Raw genomic sequence first — 27,663 nt, 5'->3', positions numbered from 1 at the left:
AGTAGATTTAATGAGGCTTTAACAGCTGCCTCCACCTTCGACCCATAAACAAACCCTGTTCCCCACGGCTCAGTCCTGTTTCAGTAACACTTGGTATTTTTCCTCAGCTTCCAGAAAGAATTCTCGTACGACGAAAAAGACGATCCAGCCAAAAGCAGCAGAGATATAGATGTTAGTCTCTCAGCCAATCTCCCCAAAGGTCAGTAAGTTCTGCCGTTTTATTGCTGGAAGAATGTGATGTGCAACTGGAGGCAGATTTATGTCCAGATTAGTTTAGAGTGCATGTATGAGCCTCTGCAGCATCTTAATCTTAGCTCCATGTAATCCAAAATATAGTTCCATCAGGACAGATGTTCCTGTACAGGTTTGTATGTTTTGTCCCAACGACTGTCCAACACACAGCTGCTGAAGGTTCTGGGATTTTCCAGTCGGTGACTTCTGACAGAAGAGGATTGTCTGTGAATGTCAGACTGGAGAATAAAACTGAATCAGTGGAAATCTGTTTAATGTTTGGGTAAAAATGTTGTGAATCTACACTCACCAGCATCTTTTTCTGGTCCTCCGGTTCGATTGCTTGTCTGCCGATCACATGGCAGCAATTTGATCAATTTAGACGAACATCAGAAGACCATAGCAGGTGCTGCTTCTCTCAGCTTAGAACAAGATGCAATAACTCACTAAAACTGGACAATAAAAAAAACGTTGCTGGTCTGATGAGTCTCCTGTTCAGCTCCACATTCACATGGTAGGATCAGAACCTGCTGGAAACATCATGACAACATGGATCCATCCTGCCGTCAGGATCAATGCTTCAGGCTGCTGGTTTGTAATGGTGGGGGAATATTGTCTTGCCTCAGTTTGGGCCCCTTAGTACCAACATTACTGTCCTCCAACGACCTCCAGAGTCACCAGGTCTCAGTCCAACAGAGCAGCTTTGGGATGTGGTGGAACGGGAGATTCTCATCATGATGTGCAGAAACTATGTGATGGTTGTTAAATCTTTGACACCAAGAATTAAGGCAAGAAAAATGGGGGTCCAACCCGGTACTGGGAAGGTGGACCTGATAAAAGTGACCAGTGAGCGTTGACTAGTAAAGCTGTCAGAAGTCAGTATTGTTCTGTTTTCATGAAGTCAATGAAATATCTTTCTTTCTTGTTTGTTTTCAAGTCTCTGAATTAAGGAAACGCTTTGAAGGCATCACCACAAGTGCAAGTGACTGTGAAATGAACAGGTGAGACCATGACCCGACCATGACACGAGTTTCTTGTGGCTCCGATGCTGAGCAGATTCTTTTTGGTTGTTTTAGAAAGGAGCGAATTGCTCGACGCCTGGAGGGCATCGACAGTGAGGTGCATCCTTCCCTGCTGCCTAATTTGGTAGCTAACTGTCTTCTGGAAGAGGACACGCCGCGGTACACCCGGGCGTCTGACCCCTGTGCTGGTAAGACGAGTACACAACTCAAGCAGGACGGTTGCCTTTTAAAATCTGTTTTTACCGACTGTCTTTTCTCTGTGAAGTGACGGTCCAGAGGTACGGCATGGAGGGATTTGAAAGCCTAGACGTGCCGCTGAAGTCTCCAGATAGACCGTCCAGATCTCGCCCCATTCACACGGAGCTGGTCCACAATTCAGGTTCTGCCACCGGTGCCGTGGAGCTGGAGTCCAAGGCTGAACGCATCGCCCGCTACAAGGCAGAGCGCCGCAGGCAACTGGCCGAACGCTACGGCATCTCTCTGGATCAAGAGCCTGACTTGGAGCATTCCTCTCGCCACACTCGCACCCGCAAGGAGTCGGACAGCTCAGCCAGGCATAACAGAGGGGAACCTGTGGGGGATGAGGGCAGGGGCATCACCCTGAGCGCTTACAGCAGCCAGAGACCAGGAGGCTCGGCGCCGCTGCAGAACCACCCTGACCTGGGCTACGATGTTGGTCGAGCCAGACTGGACTCGCTGTCGGAGAGAGAGAGGCTGCTGAACCTGGAGAACCAGCGCAGGGCTGCTCCGCCTGAGCCTCCATCCTCCTCATACATGGACGTCACCTCCTTGTCCTCTGTTCAGGACTCCTCTATGGCACCCTACTCTCCCAACATGAGCAGACACTCGTCTCTGTCCTCCCCCAAACAGGGAGTGTCTCCGGGGGACCTGTTCATCGAGCAGCAGGCCCACAGCGTCCTCAGCCGGCAGGGGTGAGTTTATCCCTCTTCTGCTTCCATCCACAGAGTGGAAACACATTCCTCTGATTGGCCGAGCTCCTCGGCACTTCAGCCTCCCGTCAGATTAGCTCCAACCTGAACTCTGCAGCGCCGTTCCCTTTTCTGGCTCAGCTGTGACTCTGTTAGCATCAGACCCTCTTTTATCCACACACTCGACATGCATGCAGAGAGCAGGACTGTTTCTCAGCTGAACGCCAGGAACATGGTTTTATCTGTGTGAGATGTCAGAGACGTTGGGTAGATCTGTTGTAAAAAGCCGAGTGATTCCTTCAGGAGGAGTTGGTGATGAAGTTTTCACAGACTGAGGTTGTTGAGAGGAAGTCGACTCTTGTTGATTCAGATGGAACAGAACAAACGCTGAGAGTTTCTTTACCTGATCCTTGTCTGAGAGAAAAATCACTTCTCTTTTCACATCCCTGCACATTACATTTATAGTTTCATGGTTTAATCTGGAGCCAGATGAGCGCAGAGTTACCCGCCTGAAGAGTTTCTAAGCAGTAGCGGAGTCCTGTCCTGCACATGTCTTTGACTCTAAACCAGGCCGACCCTGTCCTCTCCCCTCCTCAGCGCTCCTCTCATGTTTCAGAACTCGGCCTGGATGTGTGTGTTTGTGGTGCAGGTCTGGTGTTGTCTTACCGATCAGCTCTGTGGGACTCCAGGGTCACATCTCTGACCCACAGCTGGGTTTGATCAAAACTGGCCGAGCCTGAGGAAAGAGAAGCAAACAGGAGAGCCCAACCTTTTCCCCCTGCACAGCCGCTGTATCTGAAACGGCTCTGTGAGCATCAGATCCTGTGAAAACCGTCTCAGTCGATGCTGCCAGCCCAGTTTTTAGTCTTCCTGGTTTCTCTTCATACACAGAGATGACTGGACTTTATTTCATGCTACAAAGTGACTCGTTATAAATCTGGAGCTTAACCTGAATCTGAAATTTGACCTCATGTAAACGTTTCATCATCAGCAGACAGCAACAGCTGGACTCATCGTGGAGTTAAACAGTAAAACCTGAAGCTGTGTTGCTTCGAAAGAACAGAACCTGCAACATTTCTGCTCAGATAACATGACCAAAGTCCAGCTGCGGATATTTCTGCTTTTCTTTGTCCTCTGCTGCAGAAGAGCATCATAATCCTGGAGGCTTGTTTCAGGTCAGGATGACTGGTTTTCAGGAGCATCTAGTCTGATCAGCTGGAAACCACGCAGCTGCATGTTTGTAATGTAACACACATGATGGACCACCTCCTGTCCATCAGGACATGGACCTGACCCACAGAGACTGGCACAGGTCACATGATCCAGCGCAGACCTGAAAACTGTCTGTAAAACCATGTCCCACCTGTTACTGCAGGATGTCTGTCATCTTCATCATACGTCCTCCTCCAGCTCCCAGTTTGTTTGTAAGTCTTCAGTCCCGTCAAATCTGGCTGGATGTCGAGCTCCGGCCCAGCTGAGTGACGGGGATCAGCATGTCGGGGTCTCAGCTGATGCTCAGCTGCAGCAGACAAGACTTCAGACAGTCAGAGGCTTCAGGGGCTTCTCAGAGGCAGCAGTGGATCCACTACAAGGATTCTTCCACACCAGGAGGTTCTGTTTGGCTACATGTGAGTCGCTGGTGGTACTACGTAAATGTTGAGGCCTTCCTGGTCTGGCACCGGTGTGACAAACATGAGGGGGAGTCAGACACTGTGTGGGTGGGCTAATCTGTTAAATAAGACTTATTTAGTCCGATTCAAGTTCTCAGGGAAGCTGAAGCCGATCGACGTACCGTGTAGCGTCGGCTGAGCTGGTGCCTCATTACCGAGGTCGTCAGACTGGATTTGACTGGGTTCTGGATCAGTGGGTGGGTTCTGGATCAGTGGGTGGGATCTGGATCAGTGGGTGAGTTCTGGATCCTGCGGTTTTGGTCCAAAGCAGCTGGACGGTCAGAGTTAGAGCTTGAAATCACGATGTCATCTGCAGAGTTATTTTCCTTAATCCACATTGCAGGTCACATTAATAATGTCCATTTTGTTTCAGAAGCCTCAGAGGACTGGCGTTGCACTTTGAGCCTAAATGCAGAGAAATGATAAATTGGTTTCTTCAGCTCCAACTTTAACTGGTTCTGTATGTTAAACTAGTTGGACTTCACCAGTCAGACGACCTGTTTTGTTCAGTCAGAAATTTTTAGCATTCAGTATGTAAATATATTTAGATATATTTATTAGAAAAAGTTGGCTTTTTAAATAAAATGTGAGAAGTGATGGAAAATATAGGACATACTCCAAATGTTGGACTTTTTTTTAAGTTCGCAGTGCATTTCCTTGTGGGGGCAACGCCACTGTAGACCCCTTGTGGCATTTGGTCCTTGGCCGTCCCTCCTGGACATTAACCAGGAGATTTATTGTTGTTGTGGCTACAGCTACAGGAACAGAGCCGATCCCAGCAGAGAGGTTTGGAGGATTATGATGACGCTGAAGTTGGTTACTGATTCAGACCTGATGAAAAACTAAATAACTGGGACCCAAATCTGGACTGAATTTCTCTCCACAGCTTGTAGATGAATTAAAACATTGTTTCTGATCTGTGAAATCTTTATTCTAGTTGTAAAAATATAGATTATGGTAATTTTACAGGATTTTGTTCCAAAAACCTTACTGGTTTGGAACAATCTGCCTTTTTCTCTGCTTTCAATCTCAAAGAAAAAGAGACAGTTTTAGAATATAGAAAACTGGCCACAATAAAAAGACTTATAAACTATTAGTTAAACTAATAAAATGATATTAGAAGCTGTGTTTTATCTGCATTTTCACAAACAGAAAAACAATTCCACAAAACTTAAACAGTTTTAATAAACATACATATAACATGTTTCACTTCAGATCTAAAGGGTCTAGATAATGCAGGTTGTCATCAAGACCTGGTCTAACGTGGTCCAGATGCAGGAAAACGTCATGAAATAAGCTTGATTTGCATTTCCACAAATAGAGAAAAACTTTCAGAAACCAGTAAACTGTGTTTTAATGAATCCACACGATGTGTAGAAGGTTTCAGTCCGGATTAAAACATCCTAAGTTTTGTAGTTTTTAGACAGGACCTGGTCTAATGTGATCAAGGTCCCCAAAAGCAGTGGAATAACCAGGCATGATGTAGATCAGAAGCTAACTTCAGCGTCATGGACTGTGGCTGGTCAGTCCTGAGCAGAGGTCTGTGGGAAACCAGTTTTACCAGGAACTGAAGGTCTGTGTCACTCTGTGTGCTGCTTGTCTCCTCCTGACCTGGAAGCAGCTTTGGACAGAAACTTTGTGCTGAACTGAATCTCCAGGACGCCGTTGGATCATTGTGTCCTCAGACTCATCATCACATCGGACACAACTTTCCTCAGTCTGAACTTTTTATTCTTCTACTTTCCAAACACCGAATGGAAATAATGTGAATGTTGCCATGACAACGCAGCTGCATGCGTACTGACTTAAACACATCACAGGTACACGACTTCCTGCATCCAAAAGAAGCGGCAAAAAGTTGACTTAGTTTTTTATTATTCCGATACAAATGGTGATGCAAGAAGTTTAAGCAGTTCCTGGAGCTGCAGCATCATGCTGTAATGGCATTTATTGATCAGTGAGCCAAAAGCAAACATGTTCCACTGTGTTCAGATGGAGGTGCTGTTGGACCGGACCCAGAGCATAAAAGTCAGGGCAGCCTTGGTGTTGATGCAGAAGGAAACTTTATGAGCATGTAGTTATTTTTCTGTAGCGACTTAGCTTCGTTTTTCTGAAGCAAAAGACTTGTCTGAAACTGAAAAGCCAGCTGGGCAAGAGCTGATGTGTTTCTGTGTGTTTCTGCTGTTTCCTGATGCTAACTACTCCTTTGTTTCCACAAAGTATCAAAGCTAGAGAGAGGCTTGCCAGGGAGGAGGGCCACCAGAGGACGTCAGAGTTAGCAAATGTTACGGAAGCTCCAGGGTACTGCAGACCGCTTCAGCACCAGCCTCAGACTTCTGCTCGCTACCACAGAGACGCACTGCAGGTCTACAGCCACCATCATCCTCACCTTCATCCCCAGGCTCAGCTGAGCCGCTCCAGTCAGCAGGCGGGACAAGAAGGCGGAAGCTACCTGTCCATGACCTCCGCTCCCACAGCCGGGCAGCAGGACGACACGCAGGAATCAGGGGACGTGAAAACTGAGGGTCTTCTGAAGAGCAGGAAAGCTGTCCTGCCCTCGGAGATCCGACGCAGGGAGAGGAGCACCGAGGACCCCCTAAGAGGAAGAGCAGAGGAGGAGGTGCAGACATCCAGAGTACAAAGTTTCAGCCAAACGAGAGAGACGGCAGAGGAAGCTACGAGAGGAAGAGTCACAAACCAATCCCGGAGGGAGGAAATGGAGCACATCTCCAGTCTGCAGGCAGTGGAGGGAAGACCTGGTGACAGAGAACATGCCATTTATATCCACAAGGGCCTGACTGCATCCTACATCCAGCCCAGACCATCACACACTGGTCCAGCTGGCCCCACCTCCAGGACCGCCCTGAACCGCCTGCTGTCAGACGATGGGGATCCACGAGGGTCTAACGAAAGGACCAAACACCTGACGCAAGACTCTCGGGAGGGTGAAGGAGTCAGTTTCCAGGACAACCGGATGTCTGTGGCCCAGCTCCGACATTCCTACATGGAGAGCACCAGCACGCCTCCAAGCAGGCACAGGATTGAGCTGTAGGTGGAGACCGCTGTTCCTAGAACGCTGCTGCAGAGAGGCAAACCGCCAACTAGAACAACTAACCACCAGCTAACCTGCTGCAGAGCTGCTAACCACCAGCTAACTTGCTGCTGAGCAACTAACCACCAGCTAACCTGCTGCTGAGCAACTAACCACCAGCTAACCTACGGCAGAGCTGCTAACCACCAGCTAACCTGCTGCTGAGCAACTAACCACCAGCTAACCTGCTGCTGAGCAACTAACCACCAGCTAACCTACGGCAGAGCTGCTAACCACCAGCTAACCTGCTGCTGAGCAACTAACCACCAGTTAACCTGCTGCAGAGCTGCTAACCACCAGTTAACCTGCTGCAGAGCTGCTAACCACCAACTAACCTGCTGCAGAGCTGCTAACCACCAACTAACCAGCTGCAGAGCTGCTAACCACCAGCTAACTTGCTGCTGAGCAACTAACCACCAGCTAACCTGCTGCTGAGCAACTAACCACCAGCTAACCTGCTGCAGAGCTGCTAACCACCAGCTAACCAGCTGCTGAGCAACTAACCACCAGCTAACCTACGGCAGAGCTGCTAACCACCAGTTAACCTGCTGCAGAGCTGCTAACCACCAACTAACCTGCTGCAGAGCTGCTAACCACCAACTAACCAGCTGCAGAGCTGCTAACCACCAGCTAACTTGCTGCTGAGCAACTAACCACCAGCTGACCTGCTGCTGAGCAACTAACCACCAGCTAACCTGCTGCTGAGCAGCTAACCACCAGCTAACCTGCTGCTGAGCAACTAACCACCAGCTAACCTACGGCAGAGCTGCTAACCACCAGCTAACCTGCTGCTGAGCAACTAACCACCAGTTAACCTGCTGCAGAGCTGCTAACCACCAGTTAACCTGCTGCAGAGCTGCTAACCACCAACTAACCTGCTGCAGAGCTGCTAACCACCAGTTAACCTGCTGCAGAGCTGCTAACCACCAACTAACCTGCTGCAGAGCTGCTAACCACCAACTAACCTGCGGCAGAGCTGCTAACCACCAGTTAACCTGCTGCAGAGCTGCTAACCACCAACTAACCTGCTGCAGAGCTGCTAACCACCAACTAACCAGCTGCAGAGCTGCTAACCACCAGTTAACCTGCTGCAGAGAAACTAACCACCAACTAACCTGCTGCAGAGCTGCTAACCACCAGCTAACCAGCTGCAGAGCTGCTAACCACCAATTAACCTGCTGCAGAGCTGCTAACCACCAGTTAACCTGCTGCAGAGAAACTAACCACCAACTAACCTGCTGCAGAGCTGCTAACCACCAGTTAACCTGCTGCAGAGCTGCTAACCACCAACTAACCTGCTGCAGAGCTGCTAACCACCGGCTAACCTGCTGCAGAGCTGCTAACCACCGGCTAACCTGCTGCAGAGCTGCTAACCACCAACTAACCAGCTGCAGAGCTGCTAACCACCAGTTAACCTGCTGCAGAGAAACTAACCACCAACTAACCTGCTGCAGAGCTGCTAACCACCAGCTAACCTGCTGCAGAGCTGCTAACCACCAGCTAACCAGCTGCATAGCTGCTAACCACCAGCTAACCTGCTGCAGAGCTGCTAACCACCAACTAACCAGCTGCAGAGCTGCTAACCACCAGTTAACCTGCTGCAGAGAAACTAACCACCAGCTAACCTGCTGCAGAGCTGCTAACCACCAGTTAACCAGCTGCAGAGCTGCTAACCACCAACTAACCAGCTGCAGAGCTGCTAACCACCAGCTAACCTGCTGCAGAGCTGCTAACCACCAGTTAACCAGCTGCAGAGCTGCTAACCACCAACTAACCTGCTGCAGAGCTGCTAACCACCAGCTAACCTGCTGCATAGCTGCTAACCACCAACTAACCTGCTGCAGAGCTGCTAACCACCAACTAACCTGCTGCAGAGCTGCTAACCACCAGCTAACCTGCTGCTAAGTCATCATGAAGCACCGTACAGCTGTAGTTTCTGATCATACCGTCTGACGTTCGTCCAGTAATGGAACTAACCCAGCAGCAGCTCGGTGGTTTATTTTACTGGGACCAGATGAATGTGTGTTTTCTTACTGGTAAACCTGCATGGCCATGTTGAATTTGCTGCTTTTACATCTTTGTGCTGGCCGTCTCTCTCTACATCTCCCTCACCATGACGTATCTTCTCTCTCCTTTGGCTCCTCTCCCGCTCCCTCCAGTGAGGATGAGGAGAACAGGAAACTTGGGGGCTACCAGGCCCCCTGGAGAGGTGAAACAGAAAGGGGGCGCAGGCCCCGGCAGTATATCTGTCCTGGGGAGAGTAGAAAGACCTCAGAGAGGTTTAGGACGCAGCCCATCACCTCTGCTGAACGCCGGGACACTGATAGGTACTGAGGAGTGAGGAGCACTGACATGCATGTGTTGGTGGAGCTGATTCTAATCATTTTCATTGATGATTCAGCTGTTTGCTGTAAATCAACACTAGTTTCATATAATTTGCAATACAAGTGTAATCAGATTACTGCTGTGAGCTGGAACAACATGGACACACTCGCTCTCCTTAGTTTCACCCCTCACTTAAATAACATTCGCCAACAATGAAGCTTAAAGGCCAAAGGTGGCGGTGGCGGCCTTGGCAGCGGGCAGCACATGTGACACGGCGAGGGAGCATGAATCGCTCTTTGTGGGTGATCAGAAACCGTGAACCTGCACAGATTCCTCTAACACCGTTTCATTCTGCACCCTTTCACCGTTTCCTCTCTTCGGCTAACACTGGCTGTCGGCAGAAACGTCTGCTTCTCACTGCACCCCCACCTCCTCCTCCATCACCTACACCTGATTTAACTCTGCTGCATCTCTGCCAGAAACTTTCACTGATTGTCTCCTTCTGCTCTTCAAGGTCGTGTGTGAGCTCAGACTTTGCCTCTGCAGAAGGTAAGCGGCTTCTCTCAGTAAAGATGTTGATGTTTGTGTAAAAACTGTGATTCCAGCGTTTCCCAGATGGTTCTGCATGTGTTTCTGGTCATTTCTCTTATTCATTGTGAGTCGCAGTTAATGATTTTTTTAATGATCGTAAAAAAGTAATATAATAATCTGGTTTATTGGACAAAATGTGGCAGATTGTCTGCAGAGCAGTTTCCAGACATGAAACAGTTTCATGTTTCTTCATGAGATCAGTTTCATGTCAACATGGAGTCCTTCTCACTTTTCTACTGAACCTGGAAGAACATGGAAAGTTTGTTTGGATTTCAGACCAGTTTCCTCCAGAAGTAGCTCTAGGAAGGTCTACTGCCCCCCCTACGTTCATAGATCCTCCTTTTAGGTTTTCAGTAGGGTGCAGGTTGGAGGAGGAACCCCACCATGAGGTTTTCTCCATTTAGACCCCCAACAGTCGTAGATCCTGTTGGTATTTCTGCATCGTTGGATGGAGCGATGTCTTTACTTCCTTTATACCAGAGGTGTCCAGCTCCGTCCTGCAGGTTTTCTATGTATCCCTGCTCCAACACACCTGACTCAAACTAATTTGTCATTGTGCAGAACTTCATTGGCTGTTGGATCCATTTAATGAAAACCAGGAGTGTTGGAGCAGGGAAACATTGAAAGCGGCCCGCTTTATACCATGACGGGAAGCGGTTTCAGCAGAGGTTAAGCTCACCTGGAGAGGAATGACAACAACTAAACCTAAATGTAACACAGAAAAGCTAAAACCCAAACTAAAGTCCTTCCTGCAGAATAATGACTCCATGTTAGCGGCTCTCCAACACGCCTCAGTTTAAAGGTCTTAAATGTGTCTAATGTTAAACGATCTGAGGTCAGTGAAACGGTCCGTTAAATAAATTCTTCACTTCAGCTGCTTTTCCTGGCCTTTCCGAGCCTGCTTTCAGCTGCTGTAATCTGCCAATCAGGGGTTAGCTCCAATGAAAACAACGTGACCACAGCTAACAGCCAGCTGCTAATCACTAAAATGTGACTTCATATCAGAAACACACAGCAATGGAGGCCGAACGTCTCAAATCTCCTTTTTAAGAAGTCATTTTCTAATAAGAAAGCACAGCGTTTGCAGAGGAGTGTGGAGCGACGTGAGCAGAGCTCACAGCTGCTCTTCTGCTTCCTGTAAACACACACTCTGCTGGGACACACAGGGGACACTGTGCATCGGAGGGAATGCTTGTTTGGTGAAGTCATGTCAAGTGTGTGTGTGTGTGAGTGCCACTCACACCCATCCAGCTTCTTGTAGCCTCTTCAGTTTCTGGTTTGAACCAAAGGTTGTTGGTACTGATGTGCTGCAGACAGAAATACAGTCCAACAGCATCACTAGTAATCATTTGGTTGAAAAAGCCAAGAAAACAACAGGTCACATGACTCCATATGACTGTTTCTTATTGTCTGAAGATGTCTACAGAGTGTCTGATGTCCTGTTTTTGCCTCTGCAGCTGATGAAGAGAAGCTGGATGAGCGGGCCAAGCTGAGCGTCGCAGCCAAGCGGTCCTTCTTCAGGGTGAGTTTGGTTTCTGCCCGATTCCTCCAACATGCTTCCAGACGCAGAGCATAAAGGAATGCACCGACACTGACTCTGTGGGACGTCAGATTTCTGTCCTCTGCCTTTGAGGAGTGAGAGATGAGACTTCGGACTCAGGCGTGCATCAGATCAAACTGGTTATTGTTCGTATTTCGACAGCCCAGGTCTTAACGTTCAGGTTTTATTGGGAAAGATGCAAAGTAAATAAGCAGTGTCAGGAAAGTAGCGGCAGACAGAAATCACAGTTCAGCCTAAACTGAAGCTCAGGTTCTTCATCATATCCCAGTACCAGGTCTGTGTCCTCGCCTTGACCTCCCTACCAGACCAGTTCTCCACCTGCTCATAGTGTTTCCTCCATCGTGTCCATGCAGGAACTGGAGAAGAGCAGTGATGGAGCTCCTAAGCCGCGGTCCAGGAACGCAGCAGTGGACAGGAGACTACGACGGACACAGGACCGATGCAGAACTCAGCCAGTCACCACAGAGGAAGTAGTCATAGCCGCCTCGTAAGTGTTGTTTGCTCCGTTGTTGTTCTGAAAGCCGTCAGTCATCGACTAGCAGACACGCCTCCAGATTACCATTAATTTTTTCACAATGCTGGAAAGCTCAACTTGAATCATTCATGTGTTTTTATCGGGACATTTTCCTGATGTGTTGATCTCCAGTTTCCAAACTTAATGCTCAGAAAACTGTTGTGGTTGCGAAGAGATTATAGACTGTATATGAATAGATGGGCGGAGCCTCTGTGACGTCACCCGTAGGTGGTGGGGGGGGGGGGCGTCATGGTGGATGATTGACATCCAAGCTTTCTGTAGCTAAGAGCTAACAGAGCTAACCCGGAGCTAACAGGAGCTAACCAGCTAAGCGGGCTAAAGCTAAATCACGTTGTTAACCGGCTAAAAACCGTGGTTGTACGATCTTCTTATTTGAAGCCGGAGATTGGTACCTGTCAATCAAAAGGACACGCCCCTAAATATGCCGAACTTTGAGATTAAATTACTTTTAAACGGACGGGTTAGAAAAAAATTCACTCCCCCCACAGTTGTAATGAAGGTAAACCTGACCTATTAAACCTAAAATGTTTTTTGAACCAGGCTGTAAACATGTTTATTTCTGCTGTGAAGTTGGTCTTTTTAACATGGGAGTCTATGGGGATCTGCTCTGTTTTGCAGCCCCTAGTGGATGAAGGGGGAACTGCAGGTTTATACACTTCCGCATAGGCTTCAGTTTTTACCTCTGGAGGCTCCGTCCATCTTTATTATACGGTCTATGGAAGAGATTCATGCCATTCCCTCTGCAGCAAGTTGTTCGGATTTTCCAGCAGACTTTACTGGATTTATAGCCGTATAAACTCCGTCTCCACGGCTGGATGCCAGCAGGAGGTTAAAACCTTAAGATCTTTGTCGTGACAAGAGTCCCCTGTGCAGAGGTTTAGCATGAGGTGCCGACAGTTCAGAAGATCTTTACTCGCACTGGGAAGCAACGATGCTAACATGTAGCGTAGCAATAAGGAGAAACTTGGATCAAAGACTCCATCAGCATCCAAACCAAACGCAGTTCAAACACCCAGCGATTGTACAGGAATGTAGGAAAACCATCACGGCCGACTTTAGAGCTTCGGCAAAGCAGCCAAACAGTCGCAGGGAAATAAAGATCATAACATCAGTGGAGAAAAGTTTTATTCTGAAAGAGTCTGCTAACATCTCCTGTCTTTGTTTGGAATTAAACATGACGGTCATGCTCGTCTCCATGGAGATAAACCCATCTTGGGTTTCACGTCTTTCTGGATGTCATGGTGGTTGTAAGGTGAATGTGGGGTCTGTCCCTGCTTTGTCCTGACTGACCAGGACAGAGATTTACCAGTGTAACACCACTATTAAACACTTGGAAAAGTGCTCAGCTTGACTTTTTCAGTTTCTAATTTTGCACAGTTCCCCATCAGATACTACTTTACAGGGTCCTGGATGAGCTGAGCTGTTTTCTGGTTTCTGTGTTTTTCTTTTAGGAGGAGGTAACATTTACATTTACATCACTGACACAGTCACACATATGTCAACTTTGAGCTCCCGTCTCGTCTTTTAGGACCAAGATGATGCATAAAGCTTTGTAGTTGTGAAAATACACTTTGTGTAAGTCAGACAACAGAGAAACGGGCCTCGTCAGGGAAGTTAATGATGTCAGAGCTGATCATCACTGTGAAGCTTTCATTGGTGTGAGAACAAGATAAAACTTCATGTCTGAACACAGTCTTTGCTTCAACATGCAAGTCACGTGACTCACTCCTTCTGTCACCTCTGTGTGTGCGTAGCGTCCCCTCTCATGTTCCACACATGGTGACGGTTCATACGGCTGCAGCGCGCGCTGACAGCCCCACCCTAGTCTGCAGCAGTGCCCGTCCCTACAGGTACATGCAGGTGCATGAAGGTGTCTGCAGTGACTAACACGCCTGGTCCTGACTGGAGGTGCTGATCCATGTCAGAGTGGTTCTGTGTGCAGCAACACTCTGCCCTCATGTGTTCATAGGAAACTACAGTTGTATTCATATGTAAATATTCATAAAAATATAATTTAGTAATATACGACACTGTTTTTTTCATTTAATTGAGTTGAAGAAAGAAAACAAATAAATTGGTCCTGGCCAAATTAGAGCATTTTACTGTTGAACAGTGGGACAAAATACCTGTCAGCAGGTGCAGAAGTCTGACTGAGAGGAACAGAAAACACCTGACTGGAGCGGAAACATTAAAGGATTCTTCAACTAAATATTACTTTATGACTGATGGAATATGTAATAAATTATCTTATTTGTTTGCTTTTTAAAAAAATATTTCTAATGAACCAGAATTAGAAAATAATGTAATAATTTTCATAAAATTTTAATTTTAATGAATTCAGCTTATTTTACAGGCAGCTGTTTTTTTCCTTCTTTAATGAAAGGATATGAATAAATATGAGCACAGCTGTACGTCACTCAGTTGCTGGACGATGCAGAGTTTCATTTGGCTCGCTGTGCATGTGCAGGAGACCCCCGCTGTGTCTGAGACGTAGCATGCCACATGTGGACTTGCAGAAGCCTCCTCAAATCCTACCTAAGTCTCCTTGTCTTCCTTCTTTATCCTCCTCTCTCCAGCCTGCAGGTGTCCTCACAGCAGAGCTCTGCTAGCCGGGAGCAGGCGCCAGCGATCCGGCAGGAGGTTCGGGTCGACAAGCAGATGTCCACAATGGAGGAGAAGCGGAGTCTGGGTCAGGAGGAGCCCGACCTCTGCACCCTCAGCCTGGCAGAAAAGATGGCACTGTTCAACCGGCTCGCTCAGCCTCCAACCAGAGTGACCCGCAGCAGAGGGGACACCCGGCAGCGCAGGGCCAATGCTCGCTACCAGACCCAGCCCATCACTCTGGGAGACATGGAACAGGTGAGGAGGAGGAGTTTCTAACCTGCAGCTTCATCGTTCCTCTTCATGCTTTCTTCCAGAACTCTATTCTCATGAGCAGTGTGCTCAATCCATCTTCATGTCATAGAAGAGAGGAGCAGATGAGGAAAGCTGTGACAGAGCAGAGAGGTTTGATTCTTTAGTCTGAAATGTGCTGACAGAGCGGTAGATCACTCAACTGGAGACGATCGTTTCGGTGCTGCAAACCCAGTATCACATGTAATAAATACAAACAGAATGCAGTGATTTACACGTCATCAAGTCTTATTTTATTCCAGTAGAAGATAAAAACATATCTGATGATGAAACGGAGAATTTTTATCATTTCATATTGAATCTGATGCAGAAACACGTCTGTAAAAAGTCGTTCCAGGATGACCTTTAGCATCGTTAGCATCATTAGCATCGTTAGCATCTCCTCTTCTTCTAACATCTGGAAACATCTGGGAAGTGAGGAGAGCAGCTGCTGGAATGTCGTCCCGTTCTGGTCTGATGCAGGATTCCAGCTGCTCTACTGGACCTTGTTGCTGGATTTCTGCTTCCATGATGCTCCAGATGTTTTGTACTGGTGAAACTGGACTGCAGCAGACCAGTTCTCCTGTTCCACCATCAGGATGTGGTCCAGCATGGTGGAACCTGCAAGGTCTTCCCTGAAAGAGACGTTTTCTGGATGGGAGCAGATGTTACTTTTCTGATAACTTCCTTCGGGAATAAGAAAAAGGCTTCTGACGTTATTGAATCCCTGCATTCTGTTTTATCTGTATTTTCACAGCGTCCAGCTGTTTGGACAGTTTGTGGAAGTGAGGTTGTAATGAAACGTTGGATGTAAAGTCTCAGGTCGAGACGGTGAAGCAGCTGGCGGCTCATGTTGAAGGATGTGTGCATGTTTCTGCTCCAGGAGCTCTCAGACAGTGACATAGAAGATGAACAGGAGCTGTGCTACAGCCCGACTGAACTCCTCCACGTAAGCTTCCTCAGACCGGCCACTCTGCATCTGTACCGGAGGATGACCCAGCCGGAGACCTCTGATCAGAAATGACTAAACATTTCTGCTGCTTGGTGTGATTTCATCATGAATGTGTCGTGCATGACTCGGCTTCCCATCAAGCGCTCAGTCAGCAAGCTGAACGTATTTAAGACGGGCTTGAAAGACGCCTCTGTGGAGGAAGAACAGATGCAGTTCAGATCCATTCAGCTGGGAATGAAAGCATCTCTTTGTCGCTGCTCGTTTGAAACGTCGAGCAGCTTTAGTGAGAAAGCAGGAGGAGTTAACGGACATCCTCCGTGTTGCAGGAGGTTTCTCATGGCTGTGTATTGTTGCTTTGTTGGTGCTGGTCAGCAGGAGTGTCAGGTCAGTCCGGTGAAGGAATGCTCTGTAATGCTGGATGTGCTGTGCTGGCATGGCTCTGTGATGCGGCTGAATTTATTTGATGCTCGGGAAGTGCAGCGAGTCAGACTGCTATTAGTCAGCATGATTCCCTCCTCTGCTTGTCTGAGCACTTTGCCAAACTGGTCCTCGCCTCAGACACAAACTGACCCACTTCTCCTTCCCACCTCCTGGTTCTACAGCTTCAGAACGGCCCGGACTCTCGCTTCGGACACCTCCCCTCTTCATCTGCCTCCTCTGCACTCAGAGCAGGAGGCACCGTCTCCAGCGACCACGCCGGAGACATCCACATACCCAGAGCAGCCGCCCGTGTGGAGCCCCCCCCTCCCAGCCTGGACAGGCCTCTGCAGCCTCGCCACCCGGACGGGAACGGCTTCAGGTCCCAGGACTCCTCCTCAGACCTCCACAGGTACCACGTCCCACACCAGGAAGAGGACGCAGCTGATCTGAGGGCAGCTGAAAGGAAGCCGTGGTCTCCAGAGAGAGCGGACAGGCAGCCTGCTCCTCCCCAGCCACATACTGGACGAGAGAGGTGGGAGGAAGAGGAGGAGGAGGAGAGGGTGGAGCAGCAGGGAGCCGTGCAGAGCTCAGAGAGCCACAGGTTTCAGGAGAGCCAGGAGCATCAGAGATCTGTGAGGGAGGCCAGACCCGAACAAGCCGCCGGTGGAGGTGAGAACTCTTTCTTCTTCTCTGTTTTCCTGTCCGACGACGACCTGCTCGGGTTGGAGCTGAAACTTCCTGCAGGGTTTCAGATAAACCGTGAATTAAAATGCTTCACATTTTAAATGTTTTTATCTAGTTTTTTATTCATTTATCTGCTGAATGAAACTGGATGAAATAATTTCAGGTTTAACAGACTTCCAGTTTCCCGTGTAGCCGAGTGAAAACGTTGCTTTCACCTTGTGGTTTTCCTTTGTGTCTGAGCGGCGGCACGTCCAAACAGACACTTTGTTGTCTCTGAATCTGAGGGAAAACACTCGGATGTCTGTCCTGCCTGAGTCCCGCCTCCACAGGCAGACCCAGTGTTTGTGCTTATCTGATTACAGCTGTGGCAGATGTTAGAAGCAGCTCGCCCACGCTGCTGAATCTGCTGCAACAGAACGATGGAGGAGTCTGTTACTCCGGTTTACTTTGCAGAGTCCAGTCCACCATGGAGGCTGTAACATTCATGTAGTTATTGTTTATTGGTTTTTACTGTGTTTCCTGCTAGAATCTGCAGCTGTAACATCGGAGTGTCAGCCTGCAGCCGACCCGGATCAGGACGACGAGCTCAGCAGCGCCATGGCCGCCCGACACATGTCCATCAGAGAGAGGTGAGCTCAGAAGGCTGGTCGGCTGATGGAGGAGAGCGAAGGAAAGTAAAGCTGTGGATTGATGCATCTCTCAGACGGAAGGAAAGTGAAGCGACTGGTGTGTGTTTGAGATGTAGGTCAGAAGGAGACGATGGAAAATGAGATCACGAGGACCAGTTAGTGGCTTATTAACTTTTCTTTTCCTCTCAGGATGGATGAAAAGTGGAGCATTAGAGGAAGTCTTGAGCTGAATGTGACTGATTGTTCGGTTCTCCTGAATGATCCTGAACCTGCATGAGACCTTGTGGTTTACAGACATGGATGGATGTTTCTCAGCAGATCTAAATGTGAAAACGTGTGTGTGAATTCATGGCGCAGCGTTGTGTAAGTGCAGTTATGTCACAGTTAATTGGCCGGCTGGGTGAACGGGTCAGCGCTGATCTCGCTCCACATTGATTGATGACATAATGGACTTACATGTGAGCTTGTGTCGGAGGCGTGAGCTTCTGATCTTCTGGCTAATCACCCATGTTGAGGTGGGGAGAGGGGTGTGGCTGCAGACGTCCACTGTGGGGAGAGAAGCGGTGCAGGCTCCACGCTCAGGACGCCTCCACCTCCGCCGTCAGGCCGCAGGAAACACACACCTTTCAAAATAAGTTGCACAACAGAACTGGATAGAAGTGAAACGTACTGAATCAGCCGACGGTGTGTTTAAGGCCCTGTTTCACCGCCTGGATCACGTTATAGATAACAACCAATCAAACAAGCGTACGATCTCCTGGCCTCCTCTAAAAGAGTAAATATGTTCCTATTAACAATATCTCTATCCCTGTTGATAATGTTTTTTTTTTAGCAGGCTGCTGCTTTTAATGTGGAAAATATTGATAAGTGTATACGTTACGCCCTGGAAGCATGTGGACTGGAGCAGACTTCAAGTGTTTATATTAAACCTGGTTAGTGAGAATTTTAACTCCGACTAGCAGCATTACTTTTGTTTATACGAACACGTATATCTGCACGTTAAATCGCTGTTATAAGGGCGTCACCATAGCAACAAGTTACTCAGCTGGTTCTGATCAGCTGGCTTTGACTACAGTTGTTTAGAATAAACCGTGTAACTCACAGAGTTGTTCATTCATTATGGTTCTACTAATGTAAACAGTTTCCTTTTTGTTGTTTGGTTTCAGTCACCATAGCAACGTTCTGCTTGTTGCAGTTCAGCGACAGGTTAAATGTGAAACTCAACATGTTATAACAAAGTCTTCGTTTTATTCTGGCGGCAGCGCTACGCTCCTGTACAATGTAAAACGTTTCTCTTTATCAATCAATCAAATCAAACTTTATTTATAAAGCACTTTTCCAACATAAAACATGCGACTCAAAGCGCTTTACAGTTTAAAATCAGACCTAAAGGAAACACACAGACAGACACATTATATAAAAAGATACCTCCAACCCCCTTTTTTAGATACATCTAAATAAGAGAGGTGAGTGCAGACGGACCAGTCGTGGAAACCACATCCGAGGAGCCGTTTGCACCGGGGCAGCGCATTGGCAGTAACGCACAGGCCCAAGCACCCATGGGAGGCTGGAACAAAATAATCCACCAAGGCACCAGCAGCACCGCACCCTATCCACCACCGCCACCCCGGCTGCAGACAACTCCCACAAAGGAAACACCAGGAACACCATTTAAAACATATAAAATGTATTAAGACACTAAATAAAAACCTAAAATATATGTGTATATCTATCTATCTATCTATCTATCTATCTATCTATCTATACATACAGATATAAACATTCATATATATATATATATATATATAAATAAAAATAAAATAAAAAGAATCAATTAAAAGAAAATTAACCCAGAATAAATGAACCAATTAAAACTTAATAAGAATCAAATAAAAGCCAAATTAAAAAGGTGGGTCTTGAGCCTGCTCTTAAAGACAGGAACATCCTCTGCACCCCTGAGGTTCTCCGGCAGACTGTTCCACAGGTGGGGGCCGTACCACTGGAATGACGCCTCTCCGTGGACATGTGTCCTGACTTTGGGAATCAATAAAAGCCTGCTGCCAGAGGAGCGCAGTGATCGCGAGGGCTCGTAAGGTAAAAGCAGTTCTGAGAGATAAGAGGGCCCAAGGCCATTAAGACATTTAAAAACCGTTAAAAGAACCTTAAAATCGATCCTGAAACACACAGGGAGCCAATGCAGTGATCTGAAGATTGGTGTGATATGGACCCGCCTCCTGGTCTTTGTCAGGACACGAGTTTTCTAAGAGTTGTAAACCTGAGATACTCTTTTTGGAAAGACCAGAAAGCAGGACGTTACAATAAGCAATACGGCTCGTTATAAAAATATTTATCATATTTTGGTATGGAAAATGTAGATCGCTGTGTTTGTGTGTGAAATAGCTTTTTATATGTATAAACTGTTTCTATAATGTGAAGCACTTTGTTTACCTGTGCATGAAAAGCACTTTAGACGTAAAGTTTCACCTCTGTCCACTCTGACAGTCCACCTTCCTCCACCTGGTTCTGTTTGGTTCTGGTTCTGTCTCTGCAGTGAACTGTTTCATATCTATGGGGTGACAAGTTTCCTCACAGCGACGCAGCTGAGCGTAGAGGCTTTCCATCATCTGAAAGCGTATCTGTGTGTGTGGCTGTCTGTGGCTAAAAGTCCATCTGAACACAAACCAGTGCTGAAGACTCTGACCGCTGAGTCCTGATGCTCCTGGTTCCTGCCTCAGAGTGTAGTTCTGTACGGAGGAGGTTGTCTGTGGGTCTTCTGTGACTGCATCTGCTTGTTCTACAGTAAGGGAAGTTCTGTTGGGCCCAGCAGTGGTTCTGATTCCTTCCTTTTGTTCTGCTCAGAGTGGCCTTGTTGAAGAAGAGTGGCGAGGAAGACTGGAGGAACCGGATCAATAAGAAGCAGGATGTGGCGAAGGCTGCCATGGACGAGCAGCACGCTCAGCTCTGGGAGGTGGAGCAGAGCTTCAAGAGGAAGGTAACCACCAGCTGAGCTGCCTCCAGCTGAACAGGATCATCTGAGGCACCTCCATCACACACACAGAGCTGAGCAACACACTCCCGACAGCAGAGTTAATCAGTGTGTCACATCATGACTGAACATTTCTTACCTGCAGAGTCAGAGAAACATGCTAACAGCTGCTAACAGCACCTCTAAACAGAGAGGTTGTGCGTTGTCCTGTCTGTCTTCGTCCTTTCTTCTCTCTCCACCAGCTGCTGTATGCTCTTCTTCTTCTTTGTCTTTATCAAGTCATGATCTGTTTGTATTCCAGCGCTGGAAGCTGAGCTGATGCTGCAGGATCAGTCAGACATGCTAACTTCATGCTAATAGCCATCCATCCATCTTCTGCCGCTTATCCGGGGTCGGGTCGCGGAGGCAGCAGCCTAAGCAGGGAAGCCGAGACTTCCCTCTCCCCAGCCACATTTGCCAACTCTGCGGGGGGGATCCCGAGGCGTTCCCAGGCCAGCCGAGAGATATAATCCCTCCAGCGTGTCCTGGGTCTTCCCCGGGGTCTCCTCCCAGAGGGACGTGCCTGGAACACCTCACCAGGGAGGTCCAGGAGGCATCCTGACCAGATGCCCGAGCCACCTCAACTGGTTCCTCTCGATGTGGAGGAGCAGCGGCTCTACTCTGTTCTCCTCCCGGATGACCGAGCTCCTCACCCTATCTCTAAGGGAGAACCCGGCCACCCTGCGGAGGAAACTCATTTCAGCCGCCTGTTTACGAGATCTCCTTCTTTCGGTCACGACCCACAGCTCATGACCATAGGTGAGGGTAGGAACGTAGATCGACTGGTAAACCGAGAGCTTCGCCTTCTGGCTCAGCTCCTTCTTCACCACGACAGACCGGCGCAGAGTCCGCATTACTGCAGACGCCGCACCGATCCGTCTGTCGATCTCGCGCTCCATCCTTCCCTCACTCGTGAACAAGACCCCGACATATTTAAACTCCTCCCCTTGAGGCAGGACCTGACTCCCGACCCGGAGAGGGCAAACCACCCTATTCCGGCTGAGGAATCGCCAGAATCATGCTAACATCACTACGCTAACATGCAGAAGCTGAATTACTGTCTGTAATAACGATGGATCAGACCATCACACGTCCAGATGTAGTTTAAATCAGGGATCCCCAATCCTGGTCCACGAAAACTGGTGTCCTTCAGGTTTTCCATGTTTCCCTGCTGCAACACACCTGATTTAAATCCATGAGTGTTTAGCAGACATGTGCAGAGCTTGTCTAAGTCTGAGTCAGGTGTGTTCCAGCAGGAAGACCTGGAAACCTGCAGGACCAGGGTTGGGGATCCATGGTTTAAATGATGAAAAATGTTAGTAGCAACGTCCCACGCAGATAAAAGACGAGTTGTCACCGTTAGGAGTCATGTAGAGCGCGGTTTCATGCAGCTTGTTACGGTAACATGTCCTGCTCTGATGACCCGTTACAACGTGTAAACCAGCAGTCTCATCAGCTCTGTTTCCAGACTTTTCCAACTCACCTGTTTGTCTCTGTTGTCAGTCTGCTTCCTCTTCATCATCTTCATCCTTTGTGTCACCTTTTGTCATCCTCTTCAGCCAATCATAACCAAGGACTGCAGATATCTGATGAACATCTTTGAGCATTTAAATGTTAGAAAGTGAAACATGTTTTAATTTCCACGTCTTCAGTTTTTCCACATGTGAAAGTTAGATGGGAGTACAGCGTGATGCAGAGTTTCCTGTCAGCTGCATGTTGGATGTTCCTGTCTGTCTGAAGTTTGCATGTGCTCCTCCTGTAACAGAAATAAAGCTGCTTTCTGTCTCTGCATGCTGACTGTGTTTCTGTTCCCGTGCATGAACCTCTCTGTTTAGACGTATTCTGCTGTTTTTTTCCTTTCCAGCTGCTTATCTGGGTTTGTTCGGCCCTGACGCACGCAGTCTGATTTTAGCTCGCCAGTTGACTTAAGCCCAGGCGGAGCTCGGCTTCGGTAGCTTTGATTCCCGTGGGACCGATCAGACACGCCGGCTTTGAAGAGGTTTTTCTGGGTCGTGTTAAACGAAGTGCACGATGTTTTAATCAGGAATACATGACCAAGAGCAGGTCGCTGGAAGGGACAGATGATCCTGTTTCAGACACACACACACACACACCACATGTTCGTCCAGACTGAAACACACTGTCAGGAAGGTGAGGTGGAGGTTGTCATGTCCCCTCAGAACGTGTCCCTTTTCTTCGGCTGCTGTCTGTAGGATGATGAAGCTCTGATGAAGATGATTGGGGACTTTGTTGTGTCTGACCAGCTGTGGGTAAGACCAACATGCAAGCCTCATTACACACACACACACACACACACACACACACTGCAAAAACTGAAATCTCAGTAAGATTAAAAATCTTTTGCTTGTTTTTTAAAGGTAAGATAATTCTTAGTTTTTACACCAGAGGATTCCTCTTGTTTTATTTGTCTTGATAAGCTAAATTTTCTTGTTCTGTTGGCAGATTTTAAGCAACACTTACCTCATTTTTTTCTTGTTTTTTTAAGGCTGAGTTTTTGCAGTGCACACACACACACACACACACACACACAGCATGTTCTTGTGGTGGTAAATGGGCTGACAGTGTTACAGTCTCACACTACCGGCCACATCCACCCATTCACACACAAACCTCCTCAGAAGTTGCTCTGCAGCTGCGAACAACAAGAAGTCTCCAGGTGATTCAGGCTCCAGCAACGATAAAATCTTCACTTTTAAATGCATGTTTCCAACCTGGTAACCCTAACCTGACCCTAACCCACCTAAACCCAGACCCGTCCCTCACAGCAAAACCACATCTGCTGCTCCACATGTGGAGTCGTGGCCTTTCTGTGTGGAGTTTATGTTCTCCCCGTGTATGTGTGGGTTCTCTCCGGGTTCTCCAGCTTCGTCCCACCGTCCAAAGACATGCATGTTAGGTTAACTGGTTACTCTAAATTGCAGGTGTGTGTGAGTGGTTGTTGGTCTCAGTGTGTTGGACTGGCGAGCTGTCCAGGTAAGACTGCTGGGATCGGCTCCAGCTTCCCCGCGATCCTTCATCGGACTCAGTGGTTCAGATAATGACTGAATGAATGTTTTCATGTGATCCACGTAGAATAACATGGAAAACACATGTTGTTGACACGTGTGGTTCACATGTGAATCACTTCTTCACATGTAGAGTACACGTGTAGAGTACTAGTGCCTCATGTACATGTGGATCATGCGGTTCTTTAAGAGATAACATTGCTGAGGTTATGTCTTCATGGTTGATAGAACCATCAGCACACATCAGCTGATCCAACGTGAAGCATGACATGTTCTCCTACTGCATCCCTTCATGTGTTTCCTCTCTGTGCCGGTCCTCCTCCTACATTCCCTCTGTGTTTCCTCCCTCTGGCCTCCACAGGAGCCAGTCTTTGCTGCTGCTCTCTCTCCTCCCTCTGAGCCTTCCCTCTTCGCTCCTTCCTGCGATGATGCCTTCAGCCAGGTATGCACCAGGTGTTGCAGCCTGCATGGCGTGCTTGCGTACCCTCCTGCTTCATTTAATCAGCTGAAATCTATTCCCACACTGGCAACTGATGGCTGCTCTGCAGTCCCCTACACCCCCCCCCCTCCCCCCCGCTGCTGTTTCATCCCAGCAAAAAGCTTTTCCAGCTGCAGCTTCTCCTGCTTCTGCAGAGTTTGGACATTTCTTCCTTCGTGTTTTCATCCTTACCTCCTAATTCTCATCCTGCTCTATCTTCCTCCTTTACCTTCTGACTGAAGGCCACCAGGTCTTCCAGGGTCATACAGGCGGATGAGAGACACCCCTGGAGAAGGAAGGTGACCATCTATCCCACCTTGCTCTGGAGGAAGCCTTTACACACACACACACACACCCAGCCGTCAGAATCATGACTAAATAAGCTGCAGTTGATTAAAAAATCATCACCGTTAACATCCTGATTTACTACAACATATAAACCTACGGGTCACATGACAGTAGTTGACAACGTGAGTGTTTCCACTTTGTTCCAGTGGAAGTAAAATATTCCTGGATTTGGTTCAGATGAAGAACTAAACCTGATGTCCAGGAACATTCTGGTAAAGATTCACTGTGGTGGAGGGGATCTGAATCAAGGAATGGAAGTAGATGTGGGAGTGCGCCCCACATCACAGGCTGATCATACGGTCAGTAGGAGCACCGTCAGGTTGTGTGGGTGGTGACGTCTCTTGTTTCCTCAGAGAGTGGCAGACAGCGACACAGAGAGCCAGACGATAGAAGCCCACGTGTCCATCCAGGAGAGGAAGCAGCAGATTGTCGCCCAGGAGGAGGCCTGGAAGACCAAAGGCCACGGAGCTGCCAACGACTCCACCCAGTTCACAGTGGCTGCACGCATGGTGAAGAAAGGTGAGCGAGCAGACGGGCTGCTCTCTGCAGAAGTCTCATTACAGGATGGTTAACCTCTAACTTCAGCCTCAGCTCAGGTGTAATGAGTCTGACTTGTTTGTGTTTGTGTTTCCTGTGAACACAAACATTCAGGTAGATTAAAACACAGATACAAGACAAGCAGGCGTGCTGCAACCATGGAAACTAAAAACCACCCAGATCTGCACGCTTCAAGTTTAACCATCATTATTTAAAGTGGAGCATCAGTCTGTGAATAGTTCAGCTTGTCGCCTCATGGACTCTCCGTGTTCCTACAGGTCTGGCCTCTCCCTCTGCTCTCCAGTCCCCGGTCCTGTCCAAACCGAAGAACAGCTGTCCTGCGATCTCCAAACCACAAGAAGGTCCGTTTTACTGCCGTCAGATTCTGCTGACCATCTATGGTTTCCTGTTATGTCACAGCGTGAAGCTGCTCTCACCCTCAACTGTCTGCACACTGTTTCCAGGCAGGTCAAGCATCCAGGTGATGGATTGTTCTGCTGAATAAATGTAGACTCTGTGTGTTTGCAGAGATCAAAGCTGTGCCGGATCTGAACCTGGAGTCGGACAGGAAGCTGGACAAACTGGAGTCGTTCCTGGACAAGCTGAACAGTAAAGGTGAGCGGTGCTAATGCAGGGATGGACAGGCTGTGGCACAGGTGCAAAAGTCTGAAGATGGTTTAATTTAATACGAAAAAAGACAAAATATCCATATTTTCACCCCCTCTTCTGTGCATCTCCAGTGTCTGGCCTGCCTGAAGCCACCATCACTGTAACTGGGAAGAAGGTAAAGGAGGTGATGACCCTGGAAGATGAAACTTTTTCCAAGTTCTACCGCCAGGTGGACGATCTTCCTGCCAACACCAACAAGGTGGAAATAGTCGACGACTTTGATGCCATATTCGACCCCCGGGTGCCAAAGTAAGCCGTCACTCTCAGGTGTTGGTGTTAAAATCCTGGGCTGATGCGTGAAAGCAGATGTTGACTTTGGACTGTGTCTGGTCATAGGCTGACCTCAGAGATGGTGCAGCACAAGCTGGCGGTGCGTCCCACGCGCAACGTCCAGTCGTCCAGGAATCCTCTGAAGATGCTGGCTGCAAGGGAGGACATCCGGCACGAGTACACAGAGCAGAGGCTCAACGTCGGCCTGCTGGAGAGCAAACGGATGAAGGCTGAGAAGAGTGAGAGAGAATTTAGCTTCTTTTCGGAACAAACTACAACTCTGAACCTGACTTTTGGTTCTTGCAAACATACAAGTTGTTCTTCAGTCTTTGGCATCACAGGAGCTGTTAACAGACCTCATGTCTTCCTACGTCTCGGAGCCGAAGTGTCCGTCATGCCCTTTAACTTCACCTTCAGGTATTTCCACCTGAAGGTTGTGGATAAAATACTAATGGTGTGTTTTGTGGTCTTTGCTCTGTTTGCTGCAGTGAATAAGAACTCGACTCTCTCTGAAGTGGCTCTTGCCGGTCTGGCCAGCAAAGAAAACTTCAGCAACGTCAGCCTGCGTAGCGTCAGCGTCTCTGAGCAGACGTCCAACAACAGCGCCGTGCCGTACAAGAAACTCATGCTGCTGCAGGTCAAAGGTCAGTGGAGTAAAGCTGCTGTAAATGTACGGAGCATCCAGTGGATCTCTGCACTGGTTAACCTTGACGTAAGAGGACGGATATGCTGCAGAGGTGCTGCTTTAAGTTGTTCCTTCAGAGGATAGCAGGAAGGTGTCTCTGCAGCTCCTCCATGTGTTTGTTTGTGACAGCTGTGACTTGAAATCCTTCAGTCCAAGTTGCCTCCCTCCGTCTGGGACGCTGCTGTCTGTAATACAGAGCAGATCCACTGCAGGGGAGGATTCCTGCTTCATTAGGTTGGCTTGACCACCATGAAGGTGTTGGCAGCGCTGCTAAGGCACCAAGAGATGCTAAAGGTCGTTCTATCACATGCAGAAGGTTGTAGCAACAAAACATGGAATACAGGCTCAGATGGTGCTGTGTGATGATCTAGGCCTGCTGGATCACAGCACTCGCTGATGTGTCACCTTTCTGTGTGTTTCTATGGCAAACAGGCCGTCGACACGTCCAGACCCGGCTAGTAGAGCCCAGAGCGTCCTCGCTGAACAGCGGCGACTGTTTCCTGCTCGTCACCACGCAGCACTGCTTCATCTGGATCGGAGAGTTTGCTAACGTCATCGAGAAAAGCAAGGTGAGCAGCACGAAGGTGGTCTGGCTGTAAGAGAGCGTCCTCCTGCAACCAACATAACTCCACACGATCCACGATGGATTTAAAGCTGAGTGATGAGTCCAGCCTGAAACAGGCCTGTTTCTGTGTTTTATAGTTATAGTCATTTTAAACACACACACACACACTGTGACGTCCCAGCTTGCTACAAGTGTTGGCCGCAACATAAAATAAAGTGTGTCAGATGGGAATTGGAGTTTTTGGGAATTTTATTGTCGCACACAAAAGGAAAAACAGTACAGAACCAAGAGGGAGGGGCAGGTGGTGCAGCTTAAGTACAAAACAAACCCAAAACAAAAAGCACAAACAAGCACTGACAGTTAGCCAACTAAAACAACCAGGACAGCAAAACGTAAGGCTAAGCCCAAAACGCTACACACAAAACACAGCAATACATTCAAAGAGCAAAAAACACAAACAAGCACCACCAGCTACCCAAATAACTAAACCAACCAAAACTACACAAAAAGCCAACAGCTAGATGCACA

The 27,663-nt window shown here is 48.1% G+C and overlaps 1 protein-coding gene across 10 annotated transcripts in view; it reads left to right on the top strand.

Annotated features, from left to right (window-relative positions):
- Positions 1-27,663, top strand: part of svila (supervillin a) — a 51,734-nt gene that overhangs the window by 14,712 nt on the left and 9,359 nt on the right. For 3 of the 10 annotated variants that reach the window (XM_079259788.1, XM_079259781.1, XM_079259779.1), the window contains 25 exons: positions 108-199; positions 1,169-1,232; positions 1,308-1,441; positions 1,519-2,185; positions 6,073-6,900; positions 9,103-9,270; positions 9,783-9,817; positions 11,317-11,381; positions 11,774-11,907; positions 13,710-13,805; positions 14,532-14,814; positions 15,731-15,796; positions 16,402-16,888; positions 17,430-17,532; positions 20,392-20,524; positions 22,771-22,827; positions 23,945-24,025; positions 24,304-24,360; positions 24,763-24,928; positions 25,225-25,308; positions 25,475-25,561; positions 25,687-25,864; positions 25,952-26,124; positions 26,374-26,529; positions 27,003-27,139. In XM_079259788.1, the coding sequence (XP_079115914.1) occupies positions 1,225-1,232; positions 1,308-1,441; positions 1,519-2,185; positions 6,073-6,900; positions 9,103-9,270; positions 9,783-9,817; positions 11,317-11,381; positions 11,774-11,907; positions 13,710-13,805; positions 14,532-14,814; positions 15,731-15,796; positions 16,402-16,888; positions 17,430-17,532; positions 20,392-20,524; positions 22,771-22,827; positions 23,945-24,025; positions 24,304-24,360; positions 24,763-24,928; positions 25,225-25,308; positions 25,475-25,561; positions 25,687-25,864; positions 25,952-26,124; positions 26,374-26,529; positions 27,003-27,139 (4,383 nt within the window). In that variant the 5' untranslated portion in view covers positions 108-199; positions 1,169-1,224. The remainder of the gene's footprint in view (positions 1-107; positions 200-1,168; positions 1,233-1,307; positions 1,442-1,518; positions 2,186-6,072; positions 6,901-9,102; positions 9,271-9,782; positions 9,818-11,316; positions 11,382-11,773; positions 11,908-13,709; positions 13,806-14,531; positions 14,815-15,730; positions 15,797-16,401; positions 16,889-17,429; positions 17,533-20,391; positions 20,525-22,770; positions 22,828-23,944; positions 24,026-24,303; positions 24,361-24,762; positions 24,929-25,224; positions 25,309-25,474; positions 25,562-25,686; positions 25,865-25,951; positions 26,125-26,373; positions 26,530-27,002; positions 27,140-27,663) is intronic. The other 7 variants (XM_079259785.1, XM_079259783.1, XM_079259782.1 and 4 more) reach the window with 7 other exon arrangements.

The sequence above is a fragment of the Telmatherina bonti genome (assembly GCF_933228915.1).
Source record: "Telmatherina bonti genome assembly, chromosome: 20".
Classification (NCBI taxonomy): domain Eukaryota; kingdom Metazoa; phylum Chordata; class Actinopteri; order Atheriniformes; family Telmatherinidae; genus Telmatherina; species Telmatherina bonti.
This window is presented reverse-complemented; position numbering and strand designations above follow the sequence as displayed.